The sequence below is a fragment of the Prionailurus viverrinus genome, chromosome C1 (genome assembly GCF_022837055.1).
Source record: "Prionailurus viverrinus isolate Anna chromosome C1, UM_Priviv_1.0, whole genome shotgun sequence".
Lineage (NCBI taxonomy): Eukaryota > Metazoa > Chordata > Mammalia > Carnivora > Felidae > Prionailurus > Prionailurus viverrinus.
Window position 1 is genome coordinate 3,824,461 of NC_062568.1, and position 18,823 is coordinate 3,843,283.

Sequence of the window (18,823 nt, forward strand, 5' to 3'; positions counted from 1 at the left end):
GTCACCACCGCCACATCTGCCTCACCTTGTTGGTCATCCAGCTAATGGCAATCAGTTATTTCTCATATTTTGGACTCAAAGCTATTTTATGCGAAAAGCATGGAAATATCATCAAGGAAGGGGGCAAAGTTAAAGTACACACCTGAAATTTGGCCCCAGGGAAACATTAACACTTGTTGGTGCCTAAAGAACTATATTTGGGGAAGGGGGAATCAATTATGACGGATGAATGTTTGTAGTGTACTTTAACAGTGATGATTTGCAAAGTATTTTATATCCATTATCTCATTTTTTCCCCCTCATAATAACATGGCAAGTTTTATCATTATTCTCATTTTGTACAGGAGGAAGGTCAAGGTAAGAAAGACCAGGAATTTGGCCCAGACGAAACACACACTTTTGGTATTGCTGAAACATGAATCTGGGTCCTCGAATTCTAAATCCTGTGCTCCTCCCAGCGAGATCAAGGCTCTACAGATGTTATGAGGATGGTACCGTGAAGGTTGTTGCCAGATTTCTCAAACATGTACCTTTTCTGCCCTGATATTAAACTACTTGATCTCATTGGGTGCTGGACAGCATCCTGTGGACCATTTCCATGGGGGAAAGGAAAAATGTCCTGTTATGTTTGCTAATTTTAAGTGTGGAAATACCATTTTTTCCCTATCTGGGATGCTGTGCAGAAAAGACTTAACAGGGCAGACCTGAGGCTGCTACCTTTAGAAACGTCTGCTTGCAAGGTTGGCTCTTGACTGGTATCTGGGAACTTGCATTTAGGGAGGGGTCCTACCATTCCTAGAACTTAAGAGTGTCTCGCTGCCCTAAACTGTTTATACAAACAATATGGTTTCCTTTTGGGAGTCTAGAACTTTGGCATGTGCTAGGCAGAGGGCACCTACGTGATGACCCCCTGATAAAAACCTGGACTCTGAGACTCAGAGGGGCAGATTCTTCTGGTAGACAGCATTTCATACATGTTGCTACAATTCATTGCTAGAGAATTAAGTGCACCCTGTGTGACTCCACCAGGAGAGACCCTTGGAAACTGGCACCTGGTTTCCTTTGGACTTTGTCCTGTGTGTCTTTTCCTTCCTTGATTTTACTGTGTACCCTTCCAATTTCGGAAATCATCACCATGAGTTCACTATATGCCGAGTCCTACGAATCCTCCTAGGGAATCACCACACCTGGGGATGGTCTTGGGAAACCCCTGACACAGGTGTCTACCCCTGAACAATATATTATTCACACAGGTACTTTCCAGTTGAAAAGCATAGAAGACCATGAAGCCCACCTTCTTTCATTTTTCTCTTATATAAAATCCCCTTTGCCTCTCCACAGGTCACAGGAACTTTTGGGAGGTGAAAATTCATATTTGTATCTCTGGGAATTCTTGGACCTGCAAAGAAGCATTATTGTTTTTATTCCACTTTTCTCTACAACTATGCACTGTTCTGACCTCCTCCCTCTTGAGATCTTTCTTTTATAATTTAAAATGTATTGGAGGGATTTGCCCCATGAACTCATTACCCTTCTAGGTCTTTCTTCTATAGCAGATTAGATGCACAAAGATAATGTCATCCTCTAAAAGCCTGCATTAAATGTCTTGTGTGGAGGTGTCTGTATCTCCAAGTTTGTTGACTACAACTCCCCATCATGCAATAATTTTCCTCCTATCATATTATTGCTTTGAAGTTATGTAGATGGAGATAAGCCCTTCAGCTTTTAGTTTTGTCTCCTCACTTGAGGAATCAGCTGAGGGACAGAAAACAGGATTGTAATGGAGTGCCTAGAAGGGATGGTGTCTGTCTTCCCTCATTGTTCTCTGCCTGTTGCACTTTTACTTCATGTGAGCTTTCTCTGTGGCTAAAGGAGAAACTCAGGATGGAGTGTGCTAGAACTGAAAATTGCTCAGGGAGGGGACCTCTGCACAACCTTTGGGCAGGGTCACTGGGATCTGATTCTGCCGAAGCAGGTGTTGCAAGTCTTAAAACTGACTTCAGAACATTCTGGCCAACATTTAGGGGGATTCATTAAAGACACACGCTGGGGCTTCTCTCTGGGATGGGAAAGATGGGTGGCCATGGTCTTCCCAGAGTCACTTCGGTTACAGCTGGGGTAGGCCTAGAAGGCCACCCAGTCTAATTTACCTGCCACTCACCCAGAGAAGAAAATGGAGTAAAACACCCACAAATGGTGATCCAAAGTCACATAACCAAAGGAAGTTTGGGAATTAGGACATAGGTCTTGTATTACCAGCGAGGGTCCCTCTTGATGGGCAACCTATGGCTCTCTAAGCTGTAAGAGATCAGCTAAAAATCATGTGAGTCACATCCTTTGTATTTTTTTCTTTATATTTTCCTTCTTCAAGCATCATCAGTATAGTGAAAGAAGCTCTGTATGGGCCCAAGGAGGCCTAGGATCTCTCAGATCAACTGACTAATCAATGGAGTGGGTGTTACTACCATCTTGTCTTGTTGTTGAAATTAACCAAGGCCAATGAATATCATAACATTTGTCACTTGCTCTAAGAGCCAGTTAAGAAAATTTATGGATAACTCCAAACACAGAGTATAAAACAAGAATTTAGATACTTAATTATCAAAAGTATATTAATTTCTTCCTTTTACCTCTTTTTCTGACTCTTCTCAAAGGCCCAGTGTGGACTGTTTTTCTCCCTGAGAAAGTAAAAAAATAACATAAATGTGTCTTGTTTATAATATTACATTTCAAATAGTATTGTTTTGCAAAAACACCATTCAAAGGTAACTTTTCAGAAGCCTGTCTAGTACTTTGAGAAAAACAGCAAATGTGTGGATCAGGAGTCAGGAACTTTTTCCTGTAAAGGACCAGGGAGTAAATACTTAAGTACATAATTGCTGTTGTGACTACTCAAATCCGGTGTTGTATTGTGAAAGCATTCATAGATAACATTGAAATTAAAATATGTGGTTGTGTTCCAATAAAACTTTATTTATAAACAGTCAGTGGGCTAGATTTGTCCTGTGGGCCATAGTTTGCTGAACCCTGGCCTAGACTTAGTTACAAAGATGATACTTAACTGAGATTCATCTTATATTTCTTTTACTATTATCTCTAAGTCAGTCCAAATAAATTTGGAATAGTGTTTTATGTATTTCCAAAGCAACTGGGTAAGAAGAGTGAGTTAGACATCTATTGAGTGCTTCTTGTGTGCCAAGAGCTATCCTTAGACCTTGTCCTTATCAACTTACTTCATCCTTAGAACAAGTGATCAGATAGGAACTAATACTGTCCTCATCTTACATATGAGAAAAGTTAATGCTCACAGATAAAAATACAAATTAAAGGAAGATGCTGAAGACTTCCTTTGGGGGAGGGGAAGGGGAAAAATAGCTTCAAAAAGAGAGGGAGGCAAACAATAAGAGACTCTTAAATACAGAGAACAAACTGAGGGTCGATGGGGGGCAGGGGAGAGGGGAAAATGGGTGATGGGCATTGAGGAGGGCACTTGTTGGGATGAGCACTGGATGTTGTATGTAAGTGATGAATCATGGGAATCTACTCCCAAAGCCAAGAGCACACTATATACGCTGTATGTTAGCTAACTTGACAATAAATTATATATGTTTTTAAAAGGCAGGAATATAAGGTCTCAAGAGAGATCACATGGTGGATTCTACAAGTAGATAGCTGCCCCAAACTCCAAACTTGAAAGAAGATTTTTGTGTTGAAAGTGGTGGCAAAAAGGATCAAGGAGTTAAGAACTAACCCAATGAAAGGGAACTTCTAGAAACTGATGCCCAAATTCTAAAAGGTGTAGGTAGTGATAGCACAAAGGGTTGATTTAAAAGATGTCCCAGAAGAATGTAGTATCTAATTTATGTGTTGATTGTGTCCAAAAAAAGATTGAGTCATGTCCATGTGCATATTTGTATCTACCATTATTCAAAAGTGTTTGAATGTTGAGGGCAGGGACACACCTGGATGCTTTTTCTTTCTAAAGGTCTGTGCCCATGGCTGGAATCCTGGGGTACTAATTTGGGTGGTTCAGGGTCCAGGATAAAATCTCCTCCAGATACTCAACCATCTGGTCTTTCCTTTAAGCAGACTATGATCAGATGAGGCTGGAAAGGAATCTTTTTCTTCAACCAAGCACAAAAATCCTTCATTTTGGGGGCCTTTGCTATAACAAAGGGTTTTTAAAAACTCATCAAGATACAATGGACCCAGGAGATATTTATTGATGATGCCTATTCTAAGAGGAATCACATCCCAAGATCAAGCATGTTCTACTCTACAAAGTATCACCCTAAGGAAGTTTATCAAGATTTTATGGAGGTGCATAGAGAGGAGAGATTCCCAAACCTTCATAAAGGAATCATAAGCATAGCTCTTGATACTAAAGATTCAAGAGATGTAAAATAAGTAACACGTAGACCTCAAATAAATAAATAAATAAATAAATAAATAAATAAATAAATAAAACTTTCTTTAAAAATTGCTCTACATTGATCGGTTCCAAAGAACATGATTGTGCCAAGTATGATAGTTAGTATGGTGGCCAGGTGACAAAAGCCAACCCACAAGTGTGGCTCTCTGTGGAACAGCCCTTTCCTGTCACTTGTGATGATGAAGCGGTAGGTTTGCCCAAGAAAACTAGCCAGTTTTGACTCAATCTACTTCCCTTCCTTCCTCCTCCCCCCCGCCCCTTCTCTCTTTTCTTGCAAGGGTCAAGGCCCACTGTCCCATGAGAAAGCTCTCTCTACTTTCTCCGTGCTGTCTGTCCTCTCCTTTCCCATAGGTGGCCAAACTTAAACCCCAGCCCTAGCTACAGTCTGAGTCTGTTGAGTAGTAGCCATTATTGGCAAACATGCATTCTCTTGCTCTCAGTTTCTCTATGTCTAAGTCCTCTTGGGACTAGTGTGTGAGCTAGACTCTCCTTTCATCAAAATCACAGGATATAAAGCTGTATGTGAGGTTGAGATGGGCCTTGGAAGGCAGTGAGTCTATTACTATTTATCTTACTTTATAGATAAGGAAACTGAGGCAGAAGGGAGAGAGTGACACACTCAAGTTCACATGATTACCTCAAGGTCATGGGACATGAGGAAGGACAGCTACATCATTTGTGAGTGACATAGTGTTTTATGGCTAAAACGACTTCTAAGCTGAAAAGCTATCAGCTCAGTAGAGGCAGCACTGCAGTGGCACTTGGGCCCCAGTTTCTGATTGCAGATTCACCACCAAATTACTTTTTTGTGGTGTTGCCATCTTTCTCTCCCTGTCACATTTTGGAAATTGACTAAATCTGATGTATTTCTCAATAGTACAGCTACATAAAGCAATAGGGAAGTAGGTTGTTAAAAACATAGAATAAAGCATGAAAATTTAGATGTTTAGTTACTGAAAATGGAAAATGCATACATATTTTACATCTTTTTTTTTTACCTTTTGGTCTGCCTCTTTTCCTTGGAGCTCTGTTACTCAGATTTTGGATTCTACGTTTGTATCTCCTCACTGAGAAAACAAAAATATAAAAATATTGCTAAACATCCAATAGGTCAATGAAGAAATCAAAGAAGAAATTTAAAAAATACATAGAAACAAATGAATATGAAAACACAACAGTCTCAAATCCTTGGGACACAGCAAAAATGGTTCTAAGAGGGAAATTTATATTGATACAAGAATACCTCAAGAAACAAGAAACATCTCAAATACATAATCTAACCTTACACCTAAAGGAACTAGAAAAAGAATAAACAAAGCCCAAGGTTAGCAGAAGGAAAGAAATAATAAAGACCAGACCAGCAATAAATGAAATAGAGACCACAAAATAGAAAATATCAATGAAACAAAGAGATAGTTCTTTAAAAAGATTCAAAAAATTTAGCCAGACTCATTAAGAAAAAAAAAAGAGAGGAAACAACATCAGAAGTGAAAGAGGAGAAATAAGAACCAACACCACAGAGATACAAAGGATTATAAGAGAATGCTACAAAAAAATTATATGCCAACATATTGGACAACCTACAAGAAATGCATAAATTTCTAGAAACATACAATCTTCCAAAATTTGAATTAGGAAGAAATAGAAAATCCAAACAGGCAAGTTACTAGTAATGAAATGGAATTGACAATCAAAAAAATCCCCCAAAGTCCAGGACCAGATGGATTCACAGGTGAATTCTACCAAACATTAAAGAAGAGTTAATGCCTATCCTTCTCAAACTATTTCAAAAAATAGAAGAGGAAGGAAAGCTTCCAATTACTTTCTATGAGGCCAGCATTACCCTTATACCAAAACCAGACAAAGACCACAAGAATGCAAGAAAGCAAGAAAGGAAGGAAGGAAGGAAGGAAGGAAGGAAGGAAGGACGGAAGGACAGAAGAGGGGCACCTAGGTGGCTCAGTCAGTTGAGCATCTGACTTCAGCTCAAGTCATGATCTCATGGTTCATGAGTTTGAGCCCCACATCAGTCTCACTGCTGTTGGCCTGTCAGCACAGAGCCTGCTTCAGATCCTCTGTCCCCCTCTCTGCCCCTCCCCTGCTTGTGCTCTCCCCAAAATAAATAAATATTGAAAATGTTTTAATTAAAAAAACAGAAAGAAAGAAAGAAAGAAAGAAAGAAAGAAAGAAAGAAAGAAAGAAAAAAAACTACAGGCTAGTATCCCTGATGAACATAGATACAAAAATCCTCAACAAATTATTAGCAGACTGCAATCAACAATACATCAAAAGGACCATTCACCATGACCAGTGGAATTTATTCTAGAAATGCAAAGATGACTCAATATTTGCAAATCAATATGATGTACCACAACAACAGAATGAAAGATAGAAATCATTTCAATAGAGGCAGAAAATGCATTTGACAGAATTCAACATCGTTCATGATAAAAACTCTCAACAAAACAGGTTTGGAGGGAATGTAACTCAGCATAATAAAGGCCACATGTGAAAAACCCACAGCTAACATCATACTCCATGGTGAAAAACTGAGAGCTTTTCTTTTAAGATCAGGAATAAGACAAGGATGTTCACTCCTACCTCTTTTATTCAATATTGTACTGGAAGTGCTAGCCACAGCAGTCAGACAAGAAAAAGAAATAAAAGACATAAAAATTGGTAAGGAAGAAGTTAAACTATCACTATTTACAGTTGATATGATACTATATATAGAAAACCCTAAACACTCCACAGAAAAACTATTAGAAGGAATAAATGAATTCTGTAAAGTTATAGGATACAAAAGTAATGTGCATAAATCTGTTGCATTTCTATACACTAATAATGAAGTAGCAGAAAGAGACATTAATAAACCAATTCCGGGGGCACCTGAGTGGTTCAGTCAGTTGAGCATCTGACTCTTGATTTCTGCTCAGGTCATGAACCCAGAGTTGTGGGATGTGGCCTCATGTCAGGCTCTGCACTGACCATGGAGCCTGCTTGGGACTCTCTATGTTCCTCTGCCCTTCTCTCCCACCCTCTCTCTCTCTCTAAAAAGAATTCCATTTGCAATTGCACCAAATATAACAAAATACCTAGGAATAAACTTAACCAAGGGGATGAAAGACCAGTACTTTAAAAACTATAAAACATTGATGAAAGAAATTGAAGATGATGCAAACAAATCCAAAGATATTCCATGCTCATGGATAAATAAATATCAAAATGTCCAGAGTAATCAAAACAGAGGTTCAATGCAGTCTCTATCAAAATACCAACAACATTTTTCACAGAACTACAACAAATAATACTAGAATTTGTATGGAACCACAAGAGACCCCAAATAGCCAAAGCAATCCTGAGAAAGAAGAATAAAGCTGGAGGCATAACACACCCCAATTTCAAAATATATTACAAAGCGGTAGTAATCAAAATAGTACGGTAATGGCATAGAAACCGATGCACAGTCAATGGAACAGAATAGAGAGCCACACTAGTATGGCCAATTAATTTATGGCAAAGGAGGAAAGAATATGCAATGGGAAAAATACAGTGTCTTCAACAAATGGTCCTAGGAAAACTGAACAGCTACATGCAAAGGAATGAAACTGGACCACTTTCTTACACTATATACAAAAACAAAATGAATTGAAGACTTAAATTGAGACTTGAAAACATAAAATTCCTAGAAGAAAACACAGGTGGTAATGTCTTTGACCTCAGCCTCACTAACATTCTTCTAGATCTTGCTCCTCAAGCAAGGGAAATAAAAGCCAAAATGAACTATTGGGACTATACCAAAATAAAACTTTTGCATAGTGAAGGAAACCATCAACAAAATTAAAAGGCAACCTACTGAATGAGAGAAGATATTCACAAATGATATATCCAGTAAGGGGTAAAATATATAAAGAAGTTACACAATTCATAAAAAATGGTTAAAAATGGGTAGAGGATATGAATAGACATTTTTTCCAAAAAAACCCACCATACAGATGACCAACAGACACATGAAAGATGCTCGACATCACTAATTATCAGGGAAATGGAAATCCAAACCACAAGGAGATACCACATTATACCTGTCAGAATGGTTAGAATCAAAAAGACAGGAAACAAAAAGTGTTGGTGAGGATGTGGAGACAAAAGAATTCTTGTGCACTGTTGGTGGGAATGTAAATTTGTGCAGCCACTGTGGAAAATAATATCGAGGTTCCTCAAAAAATTAAAAATAGACATAAAATATAATCCAGTAATCCCACTACTGGGTATTTACCCAAAGGAAAAAAAAAATTCTAATTCAAAAAGAAGTATGCATTCCTATGCTTGTTGCAGCATTATTTACAATAGCCAAACTATGGAAGCAATTGAAGTTTTCATTTACAGACGAGTAGATAAAGAAGATGGGGTGTGTGTGTGTGTGTGTGTGTGTGTGTTGGAATATTACTCAGCCATAAAAAAGGATAAGATCTTGCCATTGGTGACAACATGGATGGACTTAGTAGGTATAATACTAAATGAAATAAGTCAAATAGAGAAAGAAAAACACCATATAATTTCACTTACATGTGAAATATAAAGAATAAAACAAATGAATAAACAATAAAAAAGCAGAAACAGATCTATAAATATAGAGAACAAACTGATGCCAAAGGGGAGGAGGTGGGGGATGAGGAAAATGTATGAAGGAGAGTGGGAGACACAGCCTTCCATTATGGAAGGGCTAAGTCACAGGCATAAAAATTATAGCCTAGGGAATATAATCAATCTAGGTAGGGTGACTGTGTGGGGAACCAGCTGCACACCCACTGACAGTAGGACCATAAGAAGACATGATTCTCATGGCCCTCTCTGGGGAAAGGAGGAGCTCAATTAGCTTTTCTTGAAAGATATTCTGTCCAGAAAGATGAGATGAACTCAGCAGGGGTGTGGACCTCCTCTAAGGGGGAAGTGGTAAGCACTCAGCTCCTGTTTTAGAGGAACTTTCATGGACAGATTCTCTTAAAGAGGAGTTCTTTAAAGAGCCCACAAACGTGGCTCATGCATCCTCCATATCTGGAAGACAGGAAGAATTGATCATAAGAAGGCTATTCCTGCTTCTTCCTTCTCCCCCTCTTCCACAACTTGAATTAGCTGAAAACACAGATACTGAGTAGGGTTAGATAAGAGTATGCATAAAAGAAGCAGCTGGTCTCACCCAACTTCTTCACTACATGCTTTCCAGTTGTAATATTATATCAGTTCAGGCTTTTTAACATTGTATGAGAATATCACCGCTGCCCAAAAGGATGAGCACAACTCCAAATCTTACCTACGACTTCGTCTTGGGACAAGAAGAGAACGATTTCAGAGAACAATTTTGAAAAGAAGTAGAAGGAACAAAGGTGATTTGTGCTTAAACTACCAACTCCAACATTTTAACAAAGCAGGCAAGACAGAGAGGTTTCACAAAAACTCAGAAGAACAAAATCTGGGACCTGGGTAAGTGTAACCTAAGAAATAAGTAAGGTAGGCAAGTATGGAGGTAAAATGATAGAGACAGTAGAAATATATGTATATATTTATTCATATGTTTATATTTTATTTATATTGTTTACATAAATATAGGCATGTATTACATACATATGAAATGGGAGGAGTTCAGTTATGTTATATATATAATGATGAGATGACAGAAATAATCAGAAGAAATGGAAAGGAAACAAAATATATCCAAATATGTTTTGACTCCACAAGAAATACCCTGCCACCTCTATGTGCCATATCAACTTAGTAGCAGTATTTCATAGGATCTGATGTTAAAGAATGAAGAAAAAGAAATGTACTCTATAAGAGGAACATAAGTAGAACAGGATTGGGAAAGAGAAAAGAAAGGACAGATACCATACGTTTTCACTCTTATGTGGGTCCTGAGAAACTTAACAGAAGACCATGGGGGAGGGGAAGGGGGGAAAAAAGTTAGAGAGGGAGGGAGGCAAACCATAAGAGACTCTTAAAAACTGAGAATAAACTGGGGGTTGATGGGGGGTGGGAGGGTGGGGAGGGTGGGTGATGGGCACCTGTTGGGATAAACTCAGGGAGTTATATGGAAACCAGTTTGACAATACAGTTCATATTAAAAAAAAGAAAGAAAAGAAAGGAGAATAAGATGAGGAAAGAAAGGAGGAACACAATGGAAAGAAACAATTGCAAAGCTGGATGCAGAGAATGAAGTGTCACTCATTTTTTTTCATCCTCTGCTGCATGAACACAGTATGGCGTATGCTCTGATTGAGCTTGGTTTAAGTAACTGTTTCCCAGGCTTAGATCTGATGTGATACCAGGACTCTAGCTTCTGCTTAACTGATTCAAGTTCCCTCTGTCTGTTTCCCCTCATTCTGTTGAGGGGTGTGTTCATTAGTTACAGCAAACATTTCCAACATTTTCTCTTGGTGCCTCATTTCCCATTCAGGGCTAGTTTGTCTCTGACCATGTAGCTCTGTGCTATATTCAGGTTCTAGCTCCTATTCTTGCCAAAGAGTCTCAGGTGCCAAGAAGGCCAGGTTTGAATCAATAATCTGAGTTTTCTTCCATATGTGAGGAAGTCAGTGACTTTGGACGAAAACGTGAAGGGCAAGTAGCAGATTGCTATTTGTCCCCCATGATCATTCTCTCCTCCTTTCATAGAAATAGAGTTACAGCTGAACCCATGGCTGCCTGACTAGAGATTATATTTCTTGGCCTCACTGGCAGCTAGCGCTGGCCATGTGAGTAAGTTTTGGGCAATAGGATGTGAGGAGAAGACTCTGGATCTTTCCATTAAAAGAAATAGATAGGTGATTTCTCTGCCCATTTTTCCCATTCCCACTGGTTGGGAGACAAAGGTCTGGTTAGACCTGATTTCTTGGACCCAGAGAGGGAAACTATGTGTTGAGGAAGGCAGGTTCTTCCTCCCATTTCTGGACTGTTTGATGAAAGAGAAATAAATTATGTGGCTTAGACCACTGTATTTTGGGCTCTCTTTGTTACAACAGCTTAGCCTGTACTCTAAAAAATTCATTATTTATGAAGCCCATTGGAGATTTCAGAGGTGCAGCAAAGAAAGGTCTGGAAGGAATATCAGAGTTGCAGTAGCGCACACGTGTGAATTCACAGATTTACCTGTGCCTTTTCTGAGACTGCTTTTTTTACATTTATATCTTCTCTTTTTTCCTTCAAAAAGAAAAGAAAATAATCCTTTAGAATTATAAACAGAAATTTACAAGATTTACATGCCAGTTACCTTCAAGCATTTTATTTTTAAATTTTCACTCCACTTTTGTAGTGCTAAATCTCCAGCTACTAACATACTATCTTGGTTGTCTTTACACTGAAAACAAAAATAGCAGCAAACACAACCTACATTTATACAGTACTGGTCATTTACTATATACTTTTACCTATTCACATGAGGGTTTCTCATTCACAATAAAGATAATGCAAAAGGCAGCTGAAGTTGAATAGGGGCTGACAGAGAAGAGGGGGACTGTCAGAAGGATCAAGGAAAAGTAGGTATCAGAAATCACAAGTATATGTCCTGGGTTTTGGGGTTTGCCTTGAAAAGCTAAAGATATAATCCATGTTTATAACAACAAGAACTTAAGAAATAAGTAGAAAAAAATCAGAGAAATGAAGACAAATTTAGAAGGGGATAAACGAGATTAGATGTTTCAGAAATTAAAACGAAGAACATAGATTTGTAAAAAAAAAAAAAAAGAAACAAAAGGAAACAGGAAGTATAAGAACAATTAAGAAATATTAGAAAAAAATAACCAATGGAAGATAGTGAACAAGTCAGCAGACTTCCTAAGAAGAAATTCAAAATAATAGAAGTACTTCAAGATAAATTCAAGAGCAAAGTTTTTGAAATCATAACAAGAAATGGAATATACATATCATAAGTACATGTATTTTCACCCTGTAGCAAAGAAAATTGACTCCAAACCACCAACCCTGAGATATAGTCCAGCAAATTTACTGGACTTTAAAGATAAAGAAAGAATGGAATGGGCATTGTAGACAAAAATGTCAAGTCATTTTCAAGGGTGGGGATCTTATTGGCTATAGAATTTTCTCCAGTAACACCTAATGCCACAGGAAAAATGGAGAAAAATCTACAAGATGCTTCTAGAAATAGTGAGTAAATTATTTTTCACATGTGAAAAACAAAACCAAATACTTCTAAACAGGGAAATTCTGAGAAGGTTGTTCCTGGGAGTAATTATTGAGAAAACTACTAGGGGATTCACTTCAGCAAATCAAGATGAGACAGGAAGAATTTTGGCAAAAGAATTACAATAAAAGTGGTGAGTGAGGTGACAGACCAGAATGTTAAACATACGTGCCCTGACAATGTAGAAATGATATAACAGCAAAAAAAATGTGTGAGGAAGGGGGAAATATGGGTGGTAGAGTAGGATCATTGACTGGTGGGGTCACAGCATGTTATTTGGGCAAATCAAGGAGTAATATAAAAAACATTTAAGAGCAGAAAGCTAGGGGTGCCTGGGTGGCTCAGTTGACTAAGTGTCTGACTTTGGCTCAGGTAGTGATCTCATGGTTCATGAGTAGGAGCCCCGGGTCGGGCTCCGTGCTAACATCTCAGAGCCTGGAGCCTGCTTCGGGTTCTGTGTCTCCCTCTCTCTCTCTGCCCCTCCCCCCATTCATGCTCTGTCTCTCTCTCCTTCAAAAATGAATAAACATTAAAAAAATTAAAAGGGCTGAAAGATAAACATAAGGGTAACATCATGATGGATCTGGAGAATATAATGCTAAGCAAAATAAATCAATCAGAGAAAGACAAATACCTTATGATTTCACTCTTTTGTGGAATTTAAGAAACAAAGCAAATGAACAATAACAAAAAAGAGACAAACCAAAAAACAGACTCTTAACTACAGAGAACAAACTGGTGGTTACCAGAGAGGAGGTGGGGTGGGTGGGTGAAACAGGTGAAGGGGATTTAGGGTAAACTTATCATGATGAGCACTAAGTAATGTATAGAATTATTGAATCACACCTGAAACTAACATAACACTGTATGTTAACTACACTAGAATTAAAAAAAATACTATTTGACATCAAAGGAAAAAAAAAAGAAAAAGAAAATCATGATCTAAACTTGGATGGGAAAGGAAGAGTGGACAGAGAAATAGGGCACATGCTTAATTTATCAATTTGGGGGGACAGAAATTAATGGGTACTGTCTAATACAGTACAGAGGGTATATAAAAGGAAGGTATATGAAAGTAATGCTAAGAGTAACCACTAGAACAAAAATATAAACATTCCTACGTATCACAAGTATATACTTACTCCTAACCAATGAAAATATGAGAAATGAGTACAGCTCAACCATTCATTTCTTTTAAGGGAAAGACCCAGAAGTGGCTTGCACTTCTTTAGCTCAGGGGCCTTTTGCCAGAACTTGGTCACAAGTCTGGGACTAACCACAGGGAAGGTTGAGAGGTTTAGTCTAGCTAGGCAGCCATGTGCCCAACAGTAACCACTGGAACAGAAATGCAAACCTTCCCAGCTATCAGAAGTACGCACATGCACATAAATGCATAGAAGATAATGTCGATATTTTTAATATCCAAGACACTAGAATACATAATATAAATTAGCATAACAGGAACCAGACCACACATTTTGGTCCTATCAATAAAAGTAAATGGATTTAAATCACTTGTTTAAACAAAGAATTTGAGATTGAATTCCAAACTAAACTCCAGCTTTGAATCATATATACGAGACCCTTGGAAAAACATATTTTTAAGATGTTGAAGACAAATGTATAGGCAAAAGTATATTGAGCTTACATCAACAAAAGAAACCAGGGAGTCATCATCTTAATATCATAGGAAGTATAATTCAGGCCAAAAAGTTTTAAGAAAGTAGACATTACGGAAATACGAGAAACAGGTAGAAACACACGACTAGTAACAACTTTATTTTTACCTCCCTCAGTCAATGAGAGGTCAAGTGCACAAAACAAGAAGGCCCAAATAATACATTTAACAGGGTTGATATGATTAATTGATATTCAACTTCATATCCAAAAAATAGAGAATGTTCATTTCTTCCCAACTTTTTTTTTTTTTTTAAGGTTTTATTTATTTTTGAGACAGAGACAGAGCATGAACAGAGGAGGGGCAGAGAGAGAGGGAGACACAGAATCAGAAGCAGGCTTCAGGCTCTGAGCCATCAGCCCAGAGCCCGACGCGGGGCTCAAACTCTCGGACCGCGAGATCGTGACCTGAGCTGAAGTCGGACACTTAACCAACTGAGCCACCCAGGCGCCCCTTCCCAACTTTTCTTTTCTTAAACAATTCTTGGGTCGGGGCGCCTGGGTGGCGCAGTTAAGCGTCCGATTTCAGCCAGGTCACGATCTCACGTCCATGAGTTCGAGCCCCGCGTCAGGCTCTGGGCTGATGGCTCAGAGCCTGGAGCCTGTTTCCGATTCTGTGTCTCCCTCTCTCTCTGCCCCTCCCCCGTTCATGCTCTGTCTCTCTCTGTCCCAAAAATAAATAAAAAAGGTTGAAAAAAATTAAAAGAAAAACAAAAACAAAAAAAACAATTCTTGGGTCAAAGAGGACTTATAAATCCAAATTGCAGACTATCTAGCAAATAACAATAATGAAAATATTTGCTGTGAGAACCTATGCACTATCTAATTTTAAAAAGCACTAATTTTGGAAAGAATGAAAAAAATACATGCATACAGTCAGTCGTTTATTCACAGATTCCATATTTGTGCACTCACTCGCTAAAATTTATTTTTAACCCCCAAATCAAGGCTCATGGCACTTTCATGGTCATTCATGGGTGGGGACAGAGCAGTGGGTCCTTTGAGTTGCTGATGGCGCATGTTCCCAGCTAAAGTGGAGCAAGGTCATGTTCTACCTTCTTGCTTCCACTCTCATTCTGTACACAAGGGTCCCTTTGCCACTTATGTAGTGTTTTTGCTGGTGATTTTGTTGTTTAAAATTGCCCCCAAGTGTAGTGCTGCTGTGTGATCTCTTGTTCCTAAGCAAAATAATTGTGATGCACCTTATGGAGAAAATCTGTGTGTTAGATAAACTTCATTCAGGCAGGAGTTCTAGTGCTATTGGCTATGACATATATTGGCTATGAAATACATACATACATATATATATATATATATATATATATATGTGTGTGTGTGTGTGTGTGTGTGTGTGTGTAAAATAAGATATCTTTAAGTAGAAACACTCATAAGAACACAAAGGTATGTGTTGATTGGTATATTGTGACCAGAGGCTCACAGGAACCTAACCCTATATTTCCTCTAGAAGCCATGGTTCAGTATTAGCTAATTCTGTGTTTAGGGTGACTTTATAGAACGTATCTACTCTGAATAATGAAAATTCGTTGTTTATGTACATATATATGGATATGTATATATGAGTATACAATGTATTTTCAGAATCCATCCACTTTTTTTCATTGCCTTTTATTTCAAACATATTTTTCAATCTCAGAATTTTTATTTGGTTCTTTTTTATAATTTCTATTTCTTTGTTGATATTTGCTATTTGCAGAGAAATAATTTTCTTACTTTTTACAAGACTTTATTAAGCGTGTTTAAAATAGTTGACTTTAAAGTCTTTGTCTAGTAATTCCAGTATCTGGTTTACCGCACATACAGTTTCTATTTTTCCTGAGCACGGGGCCATACTTAGTTGTGTTTTTTTTTTTCTCTAACGTTTATATATTTTTGAGACAGAGAAAGACAGAGCATGAACGGGGGAGGGTCAGAGAGAAAGGGAGACACAGAATCTGAAACAAGCTCCAGGCTCTGAGCTGTTAGCACAGATCCTGACACGGGGCTTGAACTCACGGACTGCAAGATCATGACCTGAGCTGAAGTCTGACCCTTAACCAACTGAGCCACCCAGGCGCCCCTTAGTTGTTTTTTTTAAATTTTTTTTTTCAACGTTTTTTCTTTATTTTATTTTTTTTATTTTTGGGACAGAGAGAGACAGAGCATGAACGGGGGAGGGGCAGAGAGAGAGGGAGACACAGAATCGGAAACAGGCTCCAGACTCTGAGCCATCAGCCCAGAGCCCGACGCGGGGCTCGAACTCACGGACCGCGAGATCGTGACCTGGCTGAAGTCGGACGCTTAACCGACTGTGCCACCCAGGCGCCCCTTTTAAATTTTTTTTTGCATGTCAAATAATTTTTTCTTAAAAACCTAACATCTTAAATAATATGTAGTAAGCCTAGAGATCAGATATCCCCCTTTCCTCAAAGTTTGTTGCTATTGCTGTTGGGTTTTGTTGCTTATTTTGTGCTTTGTTTCTGTCAAGTCTGTGTATTTTGCCATGTGGTCCCTGAAGTTTCAGCTCAGTTAGTTTAATGGTCAGCTAATGACTGGAAAGAGATTTCCCTGAAAAGCTAGAACCGATAAGTCTTCCAGTATTTGTCAAGGGGCTGTAAAAGCCTGTGTCGATGCATGCCTTCAATGCACAGCTAGGCAGTTTACAATTCCACCTTAGCTGTCACTTCCGGCTTGAACAGAGCCTCCAGGTTAGAGCTGAGGGTTTTCTTAGGTCTTTCCTGAGCCTTTGCATAGCCCTGAGCATGTGCATTTTCCTAGACGTGTGTGTGGCCGTCCAGATGGCCAGGGATATTTGCGAGTTTTCTATCTATCTATCTATCTATCTATCTATCTATCTATCTATATTTATATATTATATATAATGTATTACATATTTATATGCATACAAGCTATACATATTATACTATAGTACTGTATATTTATATTTATGTATAATATATAAACTGTAACATTTATATGTATAAAATATATACTTTTATAACTTTATATATATTTATTATTTATGTATGCATTGTCATATAAATATATAATAGCTTTATACTTTATATTTATATATTTATACATTACATATATTATATAATTTATAGACATATTTTATATATTTAATTATATATGTGTCACATTCTACCTGTAGTTTACTTATAATTTTTATATATTTTCACATATGACACATTCATATTTATATATTATATATTCTATTTATCTATATAAATACATTTCCACATTATATATATTTGCACATAGTATGTAATTATATATCTTTAAATAAGATATATAAAAATATACACTTACATACATGTTGGTGTGTTATATGTGTGCATGTTTTCAGAATCCACCTATTTTCAAACACCTCTACTGCTCCCAGCTTAGTCCAGCCCAACAGTCCCCTTGCCTAGATCATTACAACAGTCTCCTTACTGACCTCTCATGCTACCCGCCTAAAGTCTATCCTCCATGTGGACTACAGAGCAATCCTTTAAAAACATAACTGAGATTCTACCGTTCCCTAGCTCAAACCCCTCCAATGTCTTTTCCTCTTACTGAGACAAGAATCCAAAGTCATTGCTATGGCCTCTGAGGTCTATATGACCTTAAAAACCACTTTCCACTCACCCCTCTTTACCTCTCCAGCCAGCGGTCTCCTTGACATTCCTCAAAAGACCCTGCACATCTCAGCCTCAGCACCGTGGCTTATTCCTTCACCCCACTCAATATCTACTTATGTTTCAGTTTGTCAGTGAGGCTCTAACTGGCCACCCCGTATAAGATGCATGTTTCTGCTTGTGCCAGGCTGTTGCTCAGTAAGCATCTTGGCTGCCACCGTTTTCACTACAAACATTTTGCTGCATAACTAATTGGCTGTAAGGCAATTTTGCTGTAAAAGATAAATCGTGGAAAATAAAAGAGGGATGTAATGGAACATGAAAAATGAATAACAAAATTAAAAACACTTTATTGGCAAATAAAAAAATATCCGAATACATTTAAAATGTGTAGTGCAGGTTCATGGCAACACTGAACACACAAGTAACTGATTTTATTTTGTGGATTATACCTAAGCCCTTTCTTCAAAGTCTTTTGTTCATAATATTATAATAAATAAATAAATAAATAAATAAATAAATAAATAAATAAATAAATAAATAAATAAATATATATTTCTTTGCTTGTTGATTTGTCTCCATATTCAGCATTACACTTTTTCTTTCTTCACTAAAATTTCTTTCATCATCAAGAGAGGTGTCAGTTTCCAAATACTAGGATGTTTATCTGTAACTGAGCTTTGTAATGTGTTGTGAAAGTTTTCTACGCTGTTCTTGGCATATTGTTACATGTCTATTGAGGGATATTCCAAACTTCTGTGGGAAATGTGGCCTTAAAACTATACCACTGAATAGACCGTTATGAGGGCTATGACTTATATAATACAAAAATGTGAGTACTGTGTCAGTGAAGAAACAAAACCAAACTGCCATCCAGTTCTTCAAAAAATTTTTAAGGCAAAA

The 18,823-nt window shown here is 37.8% G+C and overlaps 1 protein-coding gene across 5 annotated transcripts in view; it reads right to left on the reverse strand.

Moving 5' to 3' along the window:
* The window catches only part of SP100 (SP100 nuclear antigen), a 99,531-nt gene that overhangs the window by 15,165 nt on the left and 65,543 nt on the right, over positions 1 to 18,823 (reverse strand). For 4 of the 5 annotated variants that reach the window (XM_047869564.1, XM_047869565.1, XM_047869562.1 and 1 more), the window contains 4 exons: positions 11,573 to 11,623; positions 5,431 to 5,499; positions 2,631 to 2,678; positions 1,295 to 1,399 (listed from right to left, as the gene is read on the reverse strand). In XM_047869564.1, the coding sequence (XP_047725520.1) occupies positions 1,295 to 1,399; positions 2,631 to 2,678; positions 5,431 to 5,499; positions 11,573 to 11,623 (273 nt within the window). The remainder of the gene's footprint in view (positions 1 to 1,294; positions 1,400 to 2,630; positions 2,679 to 5,430; positions 5,500 to 11,572; positions 11,624 to 18,823) is intronic. The other variant, XM_047869563.1, reaches the window with a different exon arrangement.